This window comes from Maniola hyperantus, chromosome Z (assembly GCF_902806685.2).
Source record: "Maniola hyperantus chromosome Z, iAphHyp1.2, whole genome shotgun sequence".
Lineage (NCBI taxonomy): Eukaryota > Metazoa > Arthropoda > Insecta > Lepidoptera > Nymphalidae > Maniola > Maniola hyperantus.
In genome coordinates, this window is record NC_048564.1 from 17,251,172 (window position 1) to 17,273,340 (window position 22,169).

Genomic DNA, 22,169 nt, shown 5'->3' on the forward strand with positions numbered 1-22,169 from the left:
TCACCGAATCATCCAAAATTACTGATCACTAAAATAAATCCATTAGTTAGTTAGCCACCATGGTCGCTAACTATGGACCTCATAAGAATGCTCAGAGTCACTCAGTTTCGAGTTTCTCTATGTAATCAAATCAGAAATGAGGAGATCCGTAGGAGAACCAGAGTAACCGACATAATGTAGCTTAATGGGTTGCTAAGCTGAAGTGACAATGGGCGGGGCACGTAGTAATTGACTTATGTGTGTTCATTTTTATTAATATAATTAATCACATTGCTTTGTGAACTATGCGCTAGCTATTTACGACAAAATAATTATAAATCTAAGTCTACATTCCGTGATCATAACCAACAAAGAATATTAACTTTTCAGAAAACTATGCACTTTTTGGCAAAATTAGTTAATCTTTCAGCTTTTCAAGATGAGCTCTGAAAAACAAGCCATATGAAATATTTAGTATGTTCACTCAATGATTACCAGAGAAGTGGTAACGCGGGAAACTATGGTTCAGCTCGAACGATCTATGGTGACGTCAGCAAGTACAGTACGCGCCAGAAAATAATGTACAGGCGTTGTCTCTGTTACTCATACCTATGTGACGTTTTGTCGGTCTCAACGACAGAGACAATGCTCTAAAAATTCGCTATCTCCTTCTAAAGGTCGAAGTACATTATTTCCTGCCATAGCACTTGCTTTGAGCTGTCTAAAACCTGACCGCATTCCTATAAAAACCGTCAAGATCAGTTAAGATTCATTTACGTACTTGGTCATTGTACATTCTGCGTTGGATAAAAAAGTTAACAAAAACTTGCTGTATTTAACTCTTAGGTATTTCTGTTGTAAGGAAATGGTTACACTTATTTTTATTTTAAAGTATTTTCTAGACCAACTTAAGGCTATTATGATAATACTAACTATCATCTTTTATTTATTTATTATCAAATAAACTACCTATCTAGGTATGATTATTAACTTGGGAACGGGGAACTTTGAACCTATCATGAACTGTTAACCTGTTGAACCGATTAACTACAACTTATGAACTATATCTATAACTAACTTTATCTATTACCAACTTTAACTACTAAACTGTCTGTGGGTAAACCCGATACGTCCCGTACACGGGAGTATGTTTGTGCTCACACGATTTTGTAAAGCAGTCGATTAGGTATAATAATAAAACAACGGCCTCCACTCAAACACATATATTTTCTGTTTGATTTTTTTTAATTTTTGGTGCTCCATTTTTAGTTTGTGTTGTCATTAAATTATAAATTAATACTAATACAATAGTGAGGTCCCGCGAACGCGCGCGGCCTCCGTAAATGGGCAATCGGGAGCCCCGCGCGCCTTCGAGGCCCGGGCGACGAGCTCGGCACAATAAATAATAAGGTACAAAAGGAATTCAACGAAGTACCATCCGATGGTTCCGCACACACACACGCTCCACACGACACTCTTACGTCTACGATACCACTAGCTATACAAAGTCGCGCTCACTGGGGCGCCTCACTCGAAGCGCGAGCCCCGCAGCTTGCTGATGGCGTTAGTGAGGTGGTTGATCTCCGTGTTGAGCTGCCAGATGAGCGTGTCCAGCTTCTCCACCGAGTCCAGCACCTCCACGCGCTCCGTGTGCGGGTTGAAGCGCACCTCGAACGGCCGCGACATCGTCGACACCCAGCGTCTGACAACAAGCAACATCTCATTAGCATTTCATTCAACATAATATTAAAACAAAAGTGAGAAAGAAGAGTAGTAAGAGTAAGAGCAAGAAACAGAAGAGAGAAAAACGCACAGCTAAAAGTACTAGACTGATCTAGCTGAAATTTAGCATTCATATTATAAGTATTTATTAAAACTATAAAGGTTTGCGCTTGACTGCAATCAAACCAAACAGGAGATGATGCAAAAAAAGATGGAGCGCGCCACCAGAAGGTGCCTATTCACTCTTCTTTTGAAGTACCAATATTGTTGCTATTATGACGTAAGAAAGGATAAAAATATCAAAAAGTCAGGAATATGAGAGAATGACGAATAGTTAGTTACCTGAATTTGTCTTTGGCATCGTCGAAGCTTTCAGCCACGTAATAGATAGGTTGGTACTCCTGGTCTTGGTACGGTTGCAAGGACGTGGAGGCCGGCTCGAAGGGTCTCAGCTCGGGCTTGTCACTGAGGGCGTGCAGGAGTTCTCCGATGGAGGACAGCAGGGCGGCGCCGTAGGCTTTCAGCTGGTGGTTTTCTTTGCACAGGCCGAACTCGACCGTGAACCAGTACACCTGGACAGACACAACATTCTTCATATTGTATTCTCCACCAGCCAACAACAATAGTTTCTAATGAGTTGCTTAACAGCTTTGATATTTCTAATAAGTTAAGGTATGTGATTTTGTGAAGTGGTGATAAAAAAGAATACCCGGCTGAGCTTTTGTAGGTTTTTCTCAAACCTGGGCGCGTTTGGAATTTTCGTAGCTTTGGTTTGAAGTTTACATAATTAATTATCTTACAAATCTAACAATTGACTATCAAAAAGTGTTTAATGGTACCTATTTTGAATAAATGATTTGACTTTGACATTCACTCACAGGCCAGTCATTGGGGCGGAGACATAATATGCAGTCGGAAGGAGACACGTATGCTTCGATCGATTACAAATTTAGAAATTTCCACAATTATCAAACTGATCTTCGATACATGTCTCTGCTTCAATGAAAATGCAGCCTTACGAATGGATACTATTGCAAAGGCCGAATATGAAAAATTTTCACAGTCAATTCCAGGCTTCCATGGAAAAAACACATCATATTCCACCAATATTATAAAGGCAAAAGTTTGTATGTGTGTCGTTTGTTTGTACTCTTCACGTAAAAATTACTGCACAGATTTAGGTGTTGTAATGAAGATAGATTATACCTTGGACATATGCTACTTTTACCCTGTAAAAATCCATGGTACCCGCGGGATTTCTACCCATATTATAAATGCGAAAGTGTGTTTGTTTTTTGGTTCGTTAGTTTGTTGGCTTGGCCCTACAATTTTTTGGATGGATGGATTTTTTTGCATGGGTACCTATAGTTTATGACATGGAGAGTGACATAGGCTACTTTTTATCCCGTAAGAATCCACGGTTCCCGCAAGATTGTTTAAACAGTATAATAATAAGATATCCACGCCGAATAAGTCGCAGACATCAGCTAAGAGTATAAATACATATTTTTTGGAAACTTACAGTAGAGAGTTTTTCGATTTCTGAGTCTGAAGCGCCGAGTGAGGCGAGACCGATCTCCTGCGAGAACTGCGCGAAGTTGGGGTCGGCCAGCAGCGGGATGTGGCCCAGCAGCTCGTGGATGCAGTCACTGAAAACACAATGCTGGTTAATCTAACAATCTCACTGACATTCTATTAATATATAGACTAGCGCTTGGCTGCAATCAGACCTGGTGGCAAGTGATGATGCTGCCTAAGATGGAGCGCGCTTGCCTAGAAGATGCCTATTCACTCTTGACTTGAAGGTCCCATATTATAATTGGAGGGGAAAACTGATGCCGGAAGGGCGTTCTAAATGTTAGCAGCTCGAATTAGAAATGAGGAGGCAAATCGCTTCGTACCTATCCGTGGAATTTCTACTACGTACGGGTGCAGACCTTGCGGTGCGACAGTAGAAAGGTGAAGGAGGAGGAGGTCGAAAAGTTCTTCGGCACCCTCTCCGAAATATATCCTTATATATTTTCATACGATCATTTTATTTTCTCTAACATTCACCCCTACTTTAAAAAATAATTCAACCGAGTGAAGCACGAGAGAGCTCTAGTCTAATTTCAAACCTCAATAGCTTAACGGTTGAAGAAGTGGACTGAACTCCGAAGGTCGGCGGTTCAAAACCCACCCGTCGCATTATTGTCGTAACTACTCCTAGCACAAGCTTTACGCTTAGTTGGAGGGCAAAGAGGAATATTAGTCATGATTAGCTAGATAAGGTTCTAACTTAATAGATCATCATCATCATGATCACCCCATCGAGCACGGGTATCTCGAAATGAGAAAGGTTTAGCGATAGTCCACCACGCTGGCCAAGTGCGGAGTGGCAGACTTCACACACACAAACATTGTGAAGAACTCTCAGGCGTACAGGTTTTTACGATGTTTTCCTTCGTCGTTAAGGTACGTCCTATTTAATTTCTTAAAACGCATTATAGCTCCTAAAAATTATCCCAACCCAGAATCGAACCCTCCATGGAGGCCAATCAATGCTTAACAGCTCAGCTGAAGTATGTTAATTATCATTGTAAACGATGCAAATCAGCTTAACCAAAGGAGGACAGAAAATTTGTAAAGGCTATAGAGTTAAATTCCTTGGTTAAACTAAAGCGAAATCGAGCTTCAAAGTCAGTCAAGTTCAAAGTTCAACTACAAGGGAAGGATTAATTATTGAAGTAAAGTGGCCTTTGACATTGAAAACCTTGTTAGAGTCGAGCGAAACTAAATGATAAGCGAGCTAACGAAGTTGCAACTCCATCATGTTAGCCCGCTTGCGTCCATCCAGTTTTAACGAAGAGGCGTTTTTAACGTTAGAAGGCGGGCGTCCTGACCGCCAGCCTATCTTAGCTCATAGTACACGTAGGAACACACTCTATATAAATTCACTTGCAGGTTAACATCTATATGCTACACTAGACTTTTTGAATCTGTTTGAAAGGGGATTGTATAGATGCTAGCCACATCGTTACCAACTAAACAAACTAAGGACAGTTAGATTAGTTGTACTATGATTAGAATATTTAAAAATAAATTGATACTAGGTCAACGCGAAGTACCCTATTGGTTTCTTGAAAGACAACAAAGTGATCCTATAAGGGCTCTGTTTTTCTTTTTGAGGTACGGAACCCTAAAAATAATACAAAGTACGCTCTATAGATCTCAGGTTCATAGTTCTACGAGATGAAATCCGATACGATCGAAGATAGATTAGACGCAGGACGGAATGTACCCTGCCGATGTCTCTACTCTGAACTGCTAAAGAGAATTTCTTAACAGGAAAACCCAATAACTTTGTGTTAAATTATTTTTAGGAATTGGTTTGAATTTACAGAAATGAGCAAGATTAATAATTTATTTATTGAAGGTAGTTTAATTAAACCGATATTTGACTCTTTCTATGCCATCTGATCTGTTGCGGTTAGACCATCTTGAAGGAATTTGTATAAATACGGGTGTTTAACGGTTTTTAGGAGACTCGCTCTGACTCAACACTCGTCGACTACTAGTGCTTTATGGTGTTTAGGTCGTCATTTTGATTAATAAGTTGCAAAAGCAATTGCGCCCTCATCAAGTTAATATTGCAGTTAGTTTAAGAGTAAAACTCTCGATAAGTCCCATGAGGTGTGATCTGTATCCCACTTTATGACTTGTCTAAAAATAGCCTGTCTAATATTAACCTGTTCTTCTGTCTGGCGCTAACATTTTTAATAAAAATTGTGACTGAAATATTGTGATGCTCAGCAGAATAAGCTCATCGAGGCAATTTAACAAAGTTAACGATGGACGCCTCTACAATTAATTAGCATTTTCGTGTCATACTTGAATATAATATTCACAGTCAAGTCGACTATTAAATAGGTAATAATAAAGTGTGTACATTACTGTAAGTAGGTAATCAAAATTCAAAATACTTAACATTATTCGTTAAGGTCATCGCTCGTGAGCGCACGATACGACGAGCTGTACTTAGTTTAATTTCTGAACAGACAACTAACACTATTAATAAATATTCTAAATTCACAATAATAATAAGGAAACGGCAGTAAAGATAAATGATATTAAAACATTCATAACTTTACATAATCCTCAACACTAATTACCCTTATTAAGTATATTATTATTATAAGTACGTGGAATATGTACAAGATAAATTACAGATTTAAATAGCTTTTTAAAGAGTGGTCAAAACCGCACGATATTTTAATTTTTATTCATGCCTGTTTATTTAGCTTATGTTAATGTTTCTAGCTCATAATAATGAGATATGAATACTTGCAAACGAGAAAAACCCAGTCAAATGCGAGCCCGAAGGGTTCCGTACCAACGTACAAGAAGTAACACTTTTTGTCATGTAACCACAAATGCACGGTTTTTAGTATAATTTTTTGTCAGGAGATCTAGTAGCAATAGAAGAAGCAAATACTCACGGTTCAGGTGTGTGGAAGGGCGAGTTGTTGTGGCGCACGTACTGCGTGGACTGGAAGATGCGGAAGGCCAGCGAGGCCAGGAAGTCGCGCGCGGTGAGCAGGCCGGCGGCGGGGCGCAGCGTGAAGCCGGTGTGCTTGCGCAGGAAGCCGCTCACGTCCTCCAGCTGCGGGATGCGGTGCGGCACGAAGATGTCCGCCTCCTGCAGCTTGCTGAACGCCGCCTTGTACTCCTTGCACGCGTGCTCGGGCATCAGCTCCAGCACGGTGTTGAACACTCGCTGCCACGTGGAGTTCTCCACCTCGGAGTACGCGATGGACGGGATCGCGTCGCCGTACTTGTAGGCGAACGCGATCTCCGCGATCTCCTTCCTGCGCTCGCGGTACTGCTTGTCGGCGAACCCGGGGTGGTTCATGTCGAGCTCGGGCTCGTACTTGGTCATCAGGTGGTTGCAGTTGTCGAGGTCGGAGGCGTGGCGCGGGAACCACGGCGTCTTGTTGGAGATGTTGTCGCACAGCAGGTTGACGCCGGCGAAGGAGGTGGACTGGCGGAGGGAGCGGATGAGCTGCAGCAGGTTGCCGCGAGTCATGCTCACTTTCACCAGAGCGTCGAACTGGACGCCGGCGGCTTGGGACGGCCGCGTCTCGAGGTGCTCCACGCAGCCCTTGTAGTTGTCGATGGTTTTGAGGATGCGAGCGAGGGAGCCCATGCCTTCGCGCATGCGAAGAAGCAGAGCGGCTTTTTGGATCGCCTGTTCGGCTTCGGGGCTCTCGCTTGCGGCGTTTTGTAGAATTACCTCCTCTTCAGTAAGAGTGTAATCTGTGGAACAAATAATTCATTAGATGCAAGCAAAACGCATAATGTGTATATCTTATAGCTATTTTTAGGATTTCATACCCGAAGGGTGCCAACGGGACGCCATCCACACCTCACGGGACTAAGCCTCCGCTGTCTGATCGTCCGTTTGTCTGTCAGTAGTACATATCTCATGCTGTGAATTATTATCGTGCTCTTGGATACGTTTTTAATAATAAGAGATACAAACCTTCATTTGATTTGGAACCATCTGTAGTGTCTGCATCTGTTATGAAAATTAAAAGAAAAAAATAACATAAAAAACAATAACAAAAAATTGTAACAAAATTCAAGCGGTGAAAAATTGTATGTAACTTAAAAGCAAAGGATTAATTTTCAAATTAATGTTTACCATTTCCATTTAAATTCTCGTCCTGTTGGGTGCCATCTTTTTCAAATTTCTCGTTACCAATTTGAGCGTTGTCTTGGATAAAATCAGATTCCAAGTCAGAGTCTATTTAGAAACAAAAAATAAAAACTCAAAAAACAAAAAAGGACAAAAATGAATTAAAGTGTGCCTAGCTGTCCAGCGCGGAAATGCAGCCAGTATTCTTGGCACCATTCCACGCGGTCATGATTTATATAGTAATTAGATAAGGCTAGCTTTAAGTTTTATTGTATTAAAAAAAAAAAAAAACATAACTAATAAAAAAAAAAAAAACAAAAAAAAAAAAAAAAAAAAAAAAAAAAAAAAAAAAAAAAAAAAAAAAAAAAAAAAAAAAAAAAAAAAAAATTAAAGTGGAAACTTTTAACTACTTTACTAAAAATCAAAAGAACCATATGAATTAATTTACCTAATGTTTGAATGGTATACGATGAAATAGCAATTGGTGGTATTAAGGCGCGAACTCCATATTACCATTTGTATACATAAATCAATTGTCTATTTTAATCAGACTTACACTATTCCTAATGCAAGTTGAGTCGAAGCTGTGCAACATAACAAGAAGGCAAAAATGTTTTTAATAGAGGAGGATAATGCGTTGACGGATGACAGAAGCGGACGACATGTACCGACCCGCTTCGACTTGCTTCGACTTCCACGTAGCGTGGGATAAGGACAAGAGGAAGAAGATAGATGTTTTTTATATTCCGATACAAGTTAGCTCTTGACTTTGATCTCACCGGTAAGTGATGATGCAATCTAAGATGAAAGCGGGCTAACTTGGAAGGGGTATGGCAACTCCATGAAACCCGTATCCCTGATCGGATCCGATGGGACACGGCTTTGCCGGTAAGGTGGTAACTAGCCACCAGACCTCTCAGCATGTAGTAGATGATGTTGGGACGTACCATTGGCGCGAGCCCGAGCCTCTTCCAGCACACTTTGTTTGGTCTGCTTAACAACGAGCGTCTCGAAGCGGGCATCGTCTACCAGCGAGCGACGGCGGGAGGGGTAGCCGTTCTGTAACAATCGACAATACGGTGTTTTACACCAAACGAGAAAAATCTAAAAGTGTATAAACAAAACATTATTGGCAATAAAATAAGCAATCGAAAAATGTTTATTTCAGTTTATATTCATTCCAAAGATTTCACTTTTTTATCTGTTTTACAAATATTTGAAACGCATGAAGCTGTAGACTTTTGTAGTAATTCCGACTGTGACGTCACATGGATTGTAGTTGTAATGTATTTCACTAAGAAAACGCCAATTCAAGTTGTTTACCAATCCGTAAAAAATGACTCCTCACGCGCCATTTTCACTCTATGGGTCAACTGTCATGTCGATAGTATGGTTCACCTTAAAATACTACTTCTAAAATCGAGCTTTTGACATGGAATTTGACACAAAAAGTTAAAATGGCGCGTGAGGTGTTAAATTTTACGCGTTAAAACGACATGACAATTCATGAACCTAAACATCGATCGAATAAATTTTTTGTTAATTTTTTGGTAGAAACACCTTAGGATGAAATTAAGACACTTTTCAGAAAAGTCTAAAATACCCTATTCTAAAGATAGGATGCGTTTACCTAGAAGATGCCTATTTGTGCATACCTGGATTGTAATTGATCGGAAACACATATAGTGGATGAGTATTCCAAACCTTAGCCGTGCGTATGAGGAATGATGACGCAGAACTTGTCGTGCGTGAAGACGGTTAGCCGGAACGGACGGTGAGGTCGGTTTAGATGGAATGTCGACGACTTATGGATGGAAACTCTTGGGGTACGGTGGTACAAAAGAGAAGAGGCGACAATATCAAAAAACTCCTGAGCACACACTCCAAAATGTATATGTCAAATAACACCGGAACTAGCATTTCACAAGGAATTCTTAGAGTGGAAAAATTCCATGGAATTCGATTCGTATCATGTGACAAAGACGCGGACAAGATGATGAGTAGTAAATTGCTTAAAAGTTAATTATAAACTAAATCTAAATCCAAATGAAGTGTTGTTTGACGGTAAATCCTAAATCTAAACGAATTAAATACGCGTAGTTTTTTAGGTAAATAGTTTTTTCTGAGTAGGTTTACTTTCGGATCTGGAAATGTCATTAATTAAAACTACTTTCAAAGTTAGGAAGTTGAATATGAATAGGTATTAATCAATATTTTTAATATAAAAAAGATCGGCAGAGACCACGGAAATTAGAATTTAACGATTAATTAAAATCTAAGCTAAGATTCATGCGATATCTCTAACGAAGAACTTTATTATATTATTTTTAAATAATCGGTATAAAGGAATATTTACATGTAGAAAAAACTTGTCACTAAAAATTTTAAATTTACAAAAAATACACGCCATCCAAATGGGCATTTATGAGCATTGTGCACTATTACCTCGCTGAATGGCAAGGCTTAGTGCTAAGTCATGCGATATTAAAATAATGAACTTGTAAATTAATATGTAAGTACAAAAATTGCGTTAAAAAGTTAAGGAGTTCCCTTTTAAACCTTTCACAGCATAGTTAATAAAATGGTTTACTAAACAAAGAAGGTAATTAAGTTAAATGCTAAGTGATTATACAAGGTGTAAGATATCTGTGACGTCCTGAGATTAAATGTATGATGTGAGGTGAGGATAGACCTGTGAGTATTTGAGTAGATATGAGGACTTAAAGAATTGCTCTAAACCTGGAATGTGGCAACCCTGCAAACAGCCGATCGCGGAAATGAACACGTGAAAAAATTCTGTGAACTTGAACTTCGAAGGACCGTTTGAACGAGACAACGAAAGAATCAATGGCTCTAATTATTTATCTACTCATCTCTCATTTGTACTATATGATTTATCTAACACGCTGCAATAATTGTTTTAGTGTTCTTGAAAGCTTAAAGGTAGCTGAAACGTAGGTGTGTTTGTTTCTTATAACAAAGGAGATAATTCTATAAAAAAGCGTTGATCTTCTAAATCCTTATGAATATAGAGGTCGGTCGTAAGGCGTTATATTTCATGTGGGAGCAGGAATTGCTTTTACGAAGTTCCTAAGCTTATTTCCTGCGCGTGGTCGGGTGTAAAGTGCCCCATTACCCCCCATCCCCGCCGGATCTCGGGAGCGAGGCGCACAAAGGAGGAGTTTCTGGACCACTGAGTCTCGATGGAACCAATTATAACGTCGAGTGAACTTTTGAACTGCGTTTGAAAGTGCTAAAAGCATTTCACGTCTTGTTCTTTATAGTGCGCGAAAATCGTAGTGGAGTTGAGAAAGTTAATTATTACTAAGTGGCCACTGCTGACACTTAGTTTACGTTTGAGTAGGTGCCTGTAGTAGGTACTACCTACTACGAACATAATATAATAATTAGCAATTTCTACAACTAATGCAAAGAATTTATAATTGAAAAGAAAACACACTAAAAGTGTAGGTAATAGCCAAAGTTACATGTTTGAAGGTTATATTTATTAAAGTCGATGGAATTTATCGTGACTTCAATTACCGACATGGGTTACTTAACGACAATAAACTTCATTATTTACTCGTGTTTACGAAGTTTACACTTTACTTTTTAGGCTCTCAAAAGTTATTGCTTTTTAAATTTTTATTACATACAATATAAAAAAGTACTTAACCTAATTTTTGATTATCATGAGTAGAATATTAAATTCGATTACATGAAGTTCTATAACTTGATACGTAATCAAGTTTTTGAGTTTTAAATTACGATATAGTAATAATTATATAACAAAAAATAATATTGACTACCTATGTAGTTCAAGTCTTATTATTTCACTCTACAAAACATTGTATGACCCTATTTTGGTATATATCTTTTTTATATATCTTTCGGTATTTACTTGAAATGTAAGAATTCAAAGGTTTTTCTTTATTCGCTATAGGCATACGCTTAACCATGACCAGGTGGTGAACCTGATGGGAAGTGATAATGGGACGTGTTTACTAGAAATACCTGGATGCTTTACAATTACAATTGGTAAGCATCAGATCGCGGAAGTGTTCTAAACTTAGTGTTCTAAACTTAGTGTTCTAAACTTAGTGTTCTAAACTTAGTGTTCTAAACTAGGCAAAAAGTTCCATATCTTACGTATCTTTGAAAGAAGATAAAGGTCAATAATTGGCGCTATTTGTAACTCAGTTTCACTATTAATTGAAGAACACTTACATTTGGTTTCCAAGCTACAAAATATAACACTGCGGTAATGTAATCTGTTGTATGATAACCGTCAAAAAGCGTTGCATCGCAACCTCTGTTCTGGACCCTAAAAAGTTGTAAGACCTCACGCTGATCAAGTCTAGAATTTTATCATATCGTCAATTCAACAATTTTGTTATAAATGAAGTACATTTCCTAATGAAACCAGTAATTTGTGACTCTATTAATATTATTCAAAGAGATTTCCCACCGACCCCAAAAAATATTATTATGGAACTATATTAACTCTTGTATACATAATAAATTCGGTAATAAATTAAATTATTTTTCAATTTTTAGTGTTTGTGTAACGAAGTCGGTATTTTTTTTTTGTAAAAAAAATTTATTTCTCAATTTTTAGTGGCCCCATGGAATTATGCTATGACTGGTTAAAAGTCTACTGTTTACTAAGCTATTACACTGATCGCGAGCAATTTACTCTTATCCGTTGAGGAGTTCCAGTATCTATCTTCGAAGATGTTCATCAGATCTTCACCACATTGAAATGGGACCAACTTTGAAGTATACCCTTTCAAACAAAAAAAGAATTTTCAAAATCGGTCTAGGCGTTTTCGAGTAATCGGGGAACATACATAAAAAAAAAAAAAAAAAGATTCCGATGAATTGAGAACCTCCTCCTTTTTTTGAAGTCGGTTAAAAAGAAAAGGTGATTGACTGACTGATCTATCAACGCATAGCTCAAACTACTGGACGGATCGGGCTGAAATTTGGCATGCAGATAGCTATTATGACGTAGGCTAAGAAAGGATTTTTGAAAATTTAACCTCTAAGGAAGTGAAATAGTTCGTATCTAAGAGGTGGCGCTGATTTATTTGGTTTTTAAACCGTGAAAAATTTTGTTCGCTTGACCATATCTTGTCATTTATATCGATGCTTTACAATGACTTTACCACCCAGGTAAAATCGCAATTAAGGGCTAACTTATCTTCGAATAAAAAAGTCCTTACCCCTGATACATGGCACAGTAGGTAATAGCGTGTCCCTGGAGGGGACGTGTAATTATACTCGGACGAGGGGACGTTAAGTGCGACCTGTGGGACGCTCGTCGCTCGTCGGTCTCCTGGCGCCCGCTAATTGTTAAACCGTGTAGGTGAAAGGTCAACTAGCTATCGAAAAAGCAATCAGCGGTCAATGTTGATCGATACTTCACGACTGGTTAGGCTTCGGTTCTGACGATGTGTTCTCATACTGATATTGTAATATACAAAGGATTTTAATTACAATTAAAAAAACAGTATACCTACATATAGTGACAATATTTTTGGAGCAAGTTGATTAGACCTTATGTGTTATATAAAATAAATAAATATAGAATAGACTTAGGGCGAAGTTGTAACTGGCTCTTCGACTACTATCTCCGCGTAGCTGCTTAATAATATTTCAAGAATATATTCTTGCTCGGCATTATACTACATATTATAATATCTCTATTGTTATATTTTTTACTTGCTTATGCTCGCGACTTCATCCGCGTGGACTACACAAATTTTAAACACCTATTTTACCACCTTAAGGGATGAATTTTCAAAAATCCTTTTAGCGGATGACTACGCTATAATAGCGATCTGCAGTCCGACCCGTCCAGTAGTTTGAGCTGTGCGTTGATAGATTAGTCAGTCAGTCAGTAGCTTTTGCTTTTATATATTTAGATTTATACTCTGACTACTAACTATCGCTTAAATATTATGATTGCAAAATAAATGATTTTATAATAATATTCGGATAATATTCAAGGTACTTATATTTATAAACTCAATCCCATGGTACAGAATCGTGGGATGTTTCGTATCTCACGTAATTCGCGAATCCACGTGAATTCTCCAAAAAACTTTCATAGGAATTGCCTACATCAACGGTGTAGTCTAATTATTGATATGAGTACTAACGGACAGTTGTATTAAATGGCATTATTTGACGGAAATAAATAAAATTGAATTGAATTGAATAAAAAGTAACAGCACGGTATCAAACAATCCAAACCTCTGTAAATAACAAGTTGTTTAAAGTAAAGTTGCTGATTGTTACTTAGGTACGTGGTGTTACAACTTAAACCACAATATCAGTACCCTTATTATAAATGCCAAAGTGTGTTTGTTTGTTGGTTTGTTGGTTTGTCCTTCAATCACGTCACAACGGTGCATCAGATTGACGTGCTTTTTTGTATGGATATAGATAAAGATCTGGAGAGTGACATAGGCTACCCTTTATACCGGAAAATCAAAGAGTTCCCACGGGATTTTTAAAAACCTAGTTCCACGCAGACGAAGTCGCAGGCATCAGCTAGTATTATTATAATATCATTGGAATAAACTTTATATTGTACAAGTCATAAAGGTTAAGGTAGGTTAAAATTTATTCACAGATTCACGTGTCTTTTTTAATTGCTACAAACACGTTCCGAAGGATGTTTAGAGGAAATACCGTTTAACGCAATCTCGTCTCAATTTTTTTCCTCTAACTCATTTGTGATTGTGTCGGTCATTTTGCATCGGCCTCGGCACTTTGGAATTACTACGACATTTTCCTCGTAGGGGTTTGGAGTATTACGTTGTAGTATGATCGTATCATTAGAGGCTAGGATTATAAGACAATTTATTATATTCCAGTATAGACAAATAAAAACAATTTTACCGTCAGAGTCAATACAGAAACAGTCAAATCAGCAAATGAGCAGATCCGTAGAAGAACCAGGGACAACTGTCCACCACGGCCCACCGACCTCTCTTCAGTTCAGTACTTGCTCTTGGCGTTTTCCCGGGGCGCCTTCTTGACTCGCGCCTAATTTCTTTATTCCGTAGAAAAACCAGAGAGACATAGCAAAACAGTTGCAACGCTGAGTTGACAATGGACAGGACACAGTTCGAAAAACCGATAAACGTTGGGGTCCTAACTTGCTAGAATGGTGACCACGCACCGAGAAGAGACCCATAGGATCTGAAATGACTGCCCTGACACCGCTGCCACCGGTCTCACATATCAACAATATCTAGGTTTACACACAAGTGACTAACACGAAAAACTAACTGATATACTTACAGACAAGAAAGCAAGTTAATCTTGCTTTGACCTATGTTTAAAATTTCAAGCTCTAGCTCATCGCGAGGTTAGTTTCAAATCGATTGCAAAATTTGCCCGACAGACAAACAAACCTGACGGATAGACCAGAAAGTAAGTTAATAAAAATGTGTAAAAATGAAAATACCTACTTTTGTATGTACACTGCACTATTACAACTCAACGGACTATGTGAGATACAGTAATCATATTTTACTTTAGACTACGAGACTCTGATCGCGTTCAAGACCAACCTGTCATCGGCAAAACCTATGTTACATGTTTATAAACTAATTAAATTGACGTCGGGTGATTAATTTGGTTAATCGTCGCCAAATTGCAGATTTAATTCCCAATGACGTAACGCTAAATGTGATGACTGATGACGTAGTAATTCAAATGTTTGGTCAAATGTTGGTGAAGCAACATACATACATATATACCTAGCCGATTCCACTGTTTTTTTTGCAAAAAAACACGCTTTGACAATTTTATTTAGAGTATATAAGTCCTCTTTATTCCATATCCCGTGAGAATTTAGAAAAATTCTGCGTCATGCCACTTCTACGTTATAAAAGGAATTTCTGTGCAAAATTTCAACTTTCTAAGTCGAAGAGTTTGACCTGGGGGTTGATAACACTGAGTCTCAGAGTCAGGACTTTTTTTAAATTTAATGTAGATTAAATAGACCTAGAATTAATAGGGTTAATGTAGACCGGAATTAATACACTTAGGCTTTTAAATCCTATTTTCTTGATTGTGAGTCATTATCATTATTAACATTGCTTTTGACGAATGGTTGTCTAAACGACCTGCATCTAGTCATAACAGTTACAGACACAAAAGTTAGGAAGTTGATAGTGTAAGGGTGATACCACACCTACATGATCGATGTCGATCGATACCATCGATCAATCTACTCGATTGCTCGATAAAATTGATTCGCCAGATAAAATGCAAAGTTTCGTGAAAGCAAGCGGCGCGCGGAGTTTTCAATTGTCAAATAAATCTTTTCTTCACTTTTTGTTCTTGGAAATTTGGATTTGAACAAAACTAAATCCACGTAATCGAAGTGGCAGGCATTAGTTAATTATGGATAGGTAAATAAATGGATTTCACACACCTTTGAGAACATCATGGGGAATTCTCAGGCATGTAGGTTTCCTCACGATGCTTTCCTTCACTTATGCAATTATGTGGTAACAGCATGGATGTGGCAACACCCTAACAAAGGTGCAAAGCTGATACCTACTGGTAGACGACTACGCGAGCGTGGAGACCTAGCAATTTCCAGTAGAGCGGCCGCAAATGTGTGTCAAGGCTTACACACTAATCACACCTATTGTTGCAGCCCCTGAAACGGCGCGAGGCAAGACGGCACTCGACGGACGGGTGACGGACGGGTGACGGACGGCTGACGGTACGTCGTCAACAAGTGCACCAACCACCCTCACTAAACTTTGCGACTTACTTTGGGAGCTTTTTATTTACTACAACTGCAATTACTTTAATATTTCAATATGTCTTTTGAGTCTTTCATCTAAATATTATAGTGGGCAAAACTGTGGTTATATGTTGGTTTATTGGTTGGTTTTTCAACCATGTCGCACCAGAACAACGGGTCGACTTGATTTTTTGCATGGGTAGTTTTAAGGAGCTGAAGAGTGACATAAGCTACTTTTAATCCCGGAAAATCAGAGTTCCCACAGGATTAATAAAAACCTAAGTCCACGTCGACGAAGCTAGTTTCGCATGAAACAGAAACACGATTATGAGGGTAGGTACAAAAATCATGCGATAATGAATTTGAAATCAATAATTATAAATAAACCGTCTAATACTCGTCTTAAGTAGACATTAAGGACGAAATTTGCGTTTACTACAGATAAAACAAATCGTATCCATACGTTCCTGGCAAGATTTCATGAATTACAATAACAGCTTAAGTACATACAAACCTATTAATTAAACGGGTATTTAAAAGGACAATCTAAAATCTGAGAAGTAGCTGCCTTCAATTGGAAAGCCGCCTCAACCTCAAAGTAGAGCTGTAAAAGGACAGCCGGTAAGGAACGGGCTCTGTTCACTGAAGCAGATTGTTTACGCCAAAACCATGAAGAGAATGCAAATCAGTACGGGTTGCTCGAATAGAAACTTCCTTACATGTAAACATACTTTAAAACTAGTTTTTGTAACTACACTCGCTTAACACTACTTTATTATTAAATTAATAATGAAATGGCGACGGCCCGCGTAAGAATTCCCAAAAATTTTACATTATTTCTTGACTACATTATCATAACCTTAAACGTACCTACTTATAACAATCCGATTATAGTCCATACCATTGTCTGATTATAGAATGACCTAGAAATATTCAAAAAAAGCTCAACCATCTTAACCCTAGGAGCTAAAGTGTATGCTCAAACCTATGAAAATAAAGCAAGACAATGTTTTGAGAGTTTCACTTAAGCCTAGCTCGTTCTTCTCGGTAGGTAAGGCATTCCGAACCAGAGGTAGATGCATTTGACGATTCAAAATTACGTGTAAAAGTTTAATTTATTTTATTATACTAGTGTTCACATAATATCGCTGCATACCCTCTTGTAATGTGATCAAAGGCAGCCTAGCCGTAAGAAAATATATTAAACTACCTTAATACGTATACTACTAGTATTACTTCTGATTACATTAATGGCAATTTCTATTTTAGCAAAGTCGTTATTGAGATCAAAGTTAGATCTGTATCGGCATACGTATTGATTGTGTAGTTATGTACAATGTCCTTCCTGAATGTAGGTTGCAATCACTGTCGTTAATTCTTTTGTAATTTATTGTCTCTGAGAATCGCGACCTGGAATGATCTGCTCAGGGTCGGCTTTAATTAATTACTGTTTATAAATCATAATAATTAGCGTTCCGTTTTCATTCGAAACGGATGTTTAATGAACATTATTACGCTTTAATAAGTTTATTGTAACTCACAATTAAAATTCATTGTTTTTAAAATAAGGTTTTTGCTGTTGAACTGAAAAACGTACAACGCTTTGATTTTGAAGTTTTTTATTCCCTTACAAGCTAGCCCTTGACTGCAGTCTCACCTGGTGGTAAGTGATGTTGCAGTCGATGAAAGTGGGCTAATTTGAAAGGGAAAATTTACTGCAGTTTTTTTTATCAAGCCTTAATATGTAAATCTTGAAAGCGATAATAACATTGTAGTTTTATGATATTCAACCTAAGGGCGATAAAGTCGGCGGTAATAATATGGTGACAGTCAAAAGCGGACGAAGTCGCGGGCAACTGCTAGTGCTAATACACCACCATAACCATAACCATAAAAGCCAACCGTAGAATACCGGGTCTCGTCAGCTAGTTTATAAATAAAACATGAAGTTCCGCATTTAAAAATCATAAAATATGTCAGTATTGTAGATTGCGGAAACGCCAGAGCAACTCGCGAGCTAAAGGTTCGGCTAACTGGAGCGGACAACGCCGAAATCCGGTTGTATAGCCTTGGTCCCCGAGTGGCCACTTCACCTCTCCAATCCGTTGGTTCACTAAGCCGAGTGTCTGACCTGCCATTGCCACCCTCACTAAGGGCATTCTCAGACTCGATACTTTTAGCGTCAGCGACTAACGAGTTTGAATTTTCTTAACTGCGTCATGGAAAAAGGCCAACAAATCTTTTTGCCTGATTACGGTAAAGTCAAAAGGAAAGGTTATGGTTTTGGCAGTCTATGTATGCATGTTTGTATCTATGTGTGTTGCACTGTAGCGGCTAAACTACTGTTTCGATTTTGATGAATGAGGTGTCAATCGAGTCGTTGTTATAGTCCGGGTGACATAGGCTTCATTTTATATCAAAGCGACTCATTCTCAAGATTCGTTGACATTTTATTGAAAGAAGAGGAAAATGAAGATTGAAGAATGCAATGCGTGCCAAAAACTGCACATGGAAAAGGCAGTTACAACTCTTTACAAACCCTCTACAAGAGTAGAGTTGCGGTTTTTGTACTAATTGAATTATGGTGTAAAGACTGATTGAGATTCTGTAGGTACATAATAATAGAATAACGTCGAGATATAAAATCGAGCTTCGATAAGCGACTAAAACTTGCTGATCGCCCATGCTAAGAGTATAGAGTGTGGTGCGGCCCTAACACTAGCTGAATCGAGTGCATAATCCTTTTACGAGTTTTGTCATTACGCATCAATTCGATTAACTTTACTTATCCTATTCGATTTAGAATCATTGTATGAACTATACATATATGAACTACTCAAATTCAAATTGTTCAATCAACTTTAAGTTCATATGAGGGTTATCAGTTCTACGTAATTATACCTAAGTATTTAAATAATAAAAAAGATAAACTAGTTTGAAAAAAAAAATGAAACGAGAAAGGTGTTTGGAATTTGAATTCTTAATGACTCTCCATGACACGATGTTACGAGTACATTATACTTGTATGGGTTTTTGCGCGGGTTTTCCTGATGTGCATTTGCATTTAAGTTTTAATATGTTTTAAACTTGTACGAAATGTATGTTTTTTAATATCTCAAGAGTCATTTAATATTATTTGTAACGTGACCTGTGATTATTTCGAGTAAAGTAAGTAACGCGGAATCAAATGGATGACTTAAATTCAATGTCAGGGGAATAGACAAAACATGATGTAAGTTAGTGTTGAATGTGCAATTCGTACGATTACCGCAATAGTTCCTGCGGATACGCACGATCGCGTCGCGTCGATAGCTAACATCTTACAAGTGTTTATGTTAATTTGACCGCGACGAACAACCTTGTTTGGTCAAGGGCGAGCCTCGAATCTGTCACTTGAAACGTCGCATTCGATTCGCGCATATAAACAGATAAAGTGATAGGTGTATTCGTAACGGGGGTTTTTCGGCTGTTTTAAGGTAAATACGCGGGCTAATCGCCGCGAGGACAGGTTTTGATGATCGTCAGGCGTCACTGTCGACGCCCGCTCGACCGATGATTCAGCCACCATTCAGCCACGATTCAGCCACCAATTATACAATGTACGTTAATTACAACACGTCAGCCACAGACCTGGTTTTTCGCAAAGCACATGAATACGTATCAATAAACAAAAATACATCGCAACGCAGCTGTATACAAACTTAGTGTTAATAAGTTTAGATCCCTTTGTCTTTTTTAACATAACAACAACTTTTCTGGACAATAATAAAGTTATTTATGTATGGAACAAAATGTACTCTTGGTACTTATTGTTCGGAACTTGATATTGAACTGGTCGGTGCTGAAGTGGAAACTAGCTTAATTAAAAAAAAAAACGGGTAGAGTATTAAAACTTACAAAGGAGTGTAAGTATTTAAACAAAAGTAGTTAGTCTTAATATAATTCGCAAGAATACTTCGCACAAGCGAAAACTATTAACTTACAAAGTGGCTATTATGGAGATTACAGTGTGTAATTGTACAAGACGAGGCAACTACTGTCGCTCGTCTTGAATATCGACAATGGCGATTACTCCCGCAGGTAATTAGGACTATAATAATTGCAAACGGAATATCAATTTTATCGACACCTTGTAATGTTTTCTCAGTAAACGAACCGGCTCAATGGAAATACTACTAACCTCTGTCTCGCCTAGTTTCGATGGAAATTTCGACTAGTACAATGGCTTATTTATTTACGGGGAAAAATACTTACGTCGCAGTTACATCACGATGTAACGTGGGAAAGTGGACGCCCCGAGATCTTACGAGCCTTCTCGAATTAAAATGACATTACACGATATTTTAAGTTTTTAATTGTAAGACGGCGTTTCCAGTGAAAATCGTATTATTATAGCGTCTTCGCTTTCACACGATTTCTTCGTTCTCCCTTTAATGTCATGCGTGTGTGGATGTTTCGTGTTCGATAATTATTGTTTCGAAATGGAAAAGTACTGTGTCAGATACGCAGTACGCTAATTGTTCCATAACGTTAGGGTAGGTCGATCTGTAGTCGGCTGGATAGTGTCGGAGGTAACTCGCATCCATTGTTACGTGTGCAAGGCCGATGACTGATTTGACATGTAACGAGTACCTAGGTAAGGCAATAATGAGTGAAGATGATTACGTGCGCTCGCGAAGGTCTGATCGTACACAACACTAAAATGTACGTCTCGAAGTACGACGTACGTTGCCCACTTTGTGGGAAACATAAAAAGTGGGTTGCATAATGTTTTTAATGCTAGTTTTATTCGAGCTTCATTCTTATTCAGAGTTTGTAAGGTGAAAAACTATGTTGTTTACATTCCAAATCTGAGTCATTTATGATTTAAGGCGATAAAAAACATAAGCGATTTATACTCGTAAAGTGGCGATTTTTAAAACTAAACTTAACAAAAACTTTAGCAGAGTTATAATAATGGAGAAGCAAAGAAAAACGAAGGGACTTTGTTGGTACTATGATGTTTGTTTACGGATATAGCGAGACGTATCCAAGTTCACGCACGTCTAATGTGTGCGGCTAAACAGATCATTGTCTGCAGCTCACCTACTTGATATGAACGACTGAATAAACGCATGCGAACCGAAAATTAAATGCTACAGTTTTAGAGCGGAATTCCGGTAACTAGTTTAAACTTACTTTATGATGTGAAAATGGTACGTTGTTAATTTTCATGATAGCGATTTAATTATTGTACAGTCAATTCGGATTTTGCAAATTATTAACTGAGTATATTATATTTTTGAAAGGGATTCGAAAACTTTAACGTTTTATGCTTCAACTTTTTGACACTGAGATCCACTATCGGAGGGTTAAAATCCAAGACCGATCCAAGAGTACGCGTGGAAGAGATCCGCAAGTGGGGAAGCCGAAGTCGGTGTGTTCTCACCTCGATGCTGTAGGACTTCTTGATGGCGAACATCTCGCGGTTCTTCTGCGCGGCGGCGACGGCCATGACTCGCACACACCACTCGAGAGGAGAAGCCTGAACGGAGTTCACTGCGCGGAGCTAGCTAGCGTCACGTCTGCGAGAGCTTTGTGTCTCGACCACGGGCTGAAGCCTGTCTGTCTACGACTCGAGCTGTCGTATTACGGTGGCTAACTAAACTTTGGCTTGCAAACAGACCAATGCATGATGACCGTTCGCAAGAACACTTTAAATAGTGTAAAGCGCGCCTCCCACCCCGCCGCCTCGCGCGGCGCATGCGTCACTCGCGAGCTCGCCGCCTCGCGCTCCGAGCCTGCTCCGACCAGCCTCCTCCTCCACCTTCAGCTTGGAAAATATCACCTCCACCTAATCTCTACATAGCATAAAATCTAAAAACAAAATCGCTTCCCGCCGTCTGTCTTACATCTTTTAAACTACGCAATGGATTTTAATGCGGTTCCCATCAATCGATAGAATGTTTCAAAAAGAAGGTTTATACCTACGTATAGTTTAGTATTATTTTGTGTTAAATGTTTGAAATATGACGA

At 38.5% G+C, this 22,169-nt stretch overlaps 1 protein-coding gene across 3 annotated transcripts; it reads right to left on the bottom strand.

Moving 5' to 3' along the window:
• Positions 1 to 1,187: 1,187 nt before the first annotated feature.
• Positions 1,188 to 21,828, bottom strand: ple (tyrosine hydroxylase ple). Of its 3 annotated transcripts, XM_034983490.2 has the most exons (8): positions 21,583 to 21,828; positions 8,326 to 8,437; positions 7,385 to 7,486; positions 7,223 to 7,258; positions 6,180 to 6,996; positions 3,224 to 3,350; positions 2,044 to 2,273; positions 1,188 to 1,681 (listed from the first exon to the last, which is right to left on the bottom strand). In XM_034983490.2, the coding sequence occupies exons 1-8, from the start codon at positions 21,646 to 21,648 to the stop codon at positions 1,507 to 1,509; spliced, it is 1,665 nt and encodes a 554-aa protein (XP_034839381.1). In that variant the 5' UTR covers positions 21,649 to 21,828; the 3' UTR covers positions 1,188 to 1,506. The 3 variants fall into 3 exon arrangements, with proteins under 3 accessions (XP_034839381.1, XP_069365215.1, XP_069365217.1); XM_069509114.1 differs by lacking the exon at positions 7,385 to 7,486; XM_069509116.1 differs by lacking the exons at positions 7,223 to 7,258; positions 7,385 to 7,486.
• Positions 21,829 to 22,169: the final 341 nt, after the last annotated feature.

What these genes read in the sequence shown, in the direction of transcription:
- ple (XM_034983490.2), bottom strand. Translation starts at nt 21,648, where the DNA reads ATGGCCGTCGCCGCCGCGCAGAAGAACCGCGAGATGTTCGCCATCAAG. An exon ending in GGCTCGGGCTCGCGCCAATG is followed by an intron (nt 7,487 to 8,325) that starts GTACGTCCCAAC and finishes GTTTCTAAATAG; the next exon opens with ACTCTGACTTGGAATCTGAT. An exon ending in GATGCCAAAGACAAATTCAG is followed by an intron (nt 1,682 to 2,043) that starts GTAACTAACTAT and finishes GCTTGTTGTCAG; the next exon opens with ACGCTGGGTGTCGACGATGT.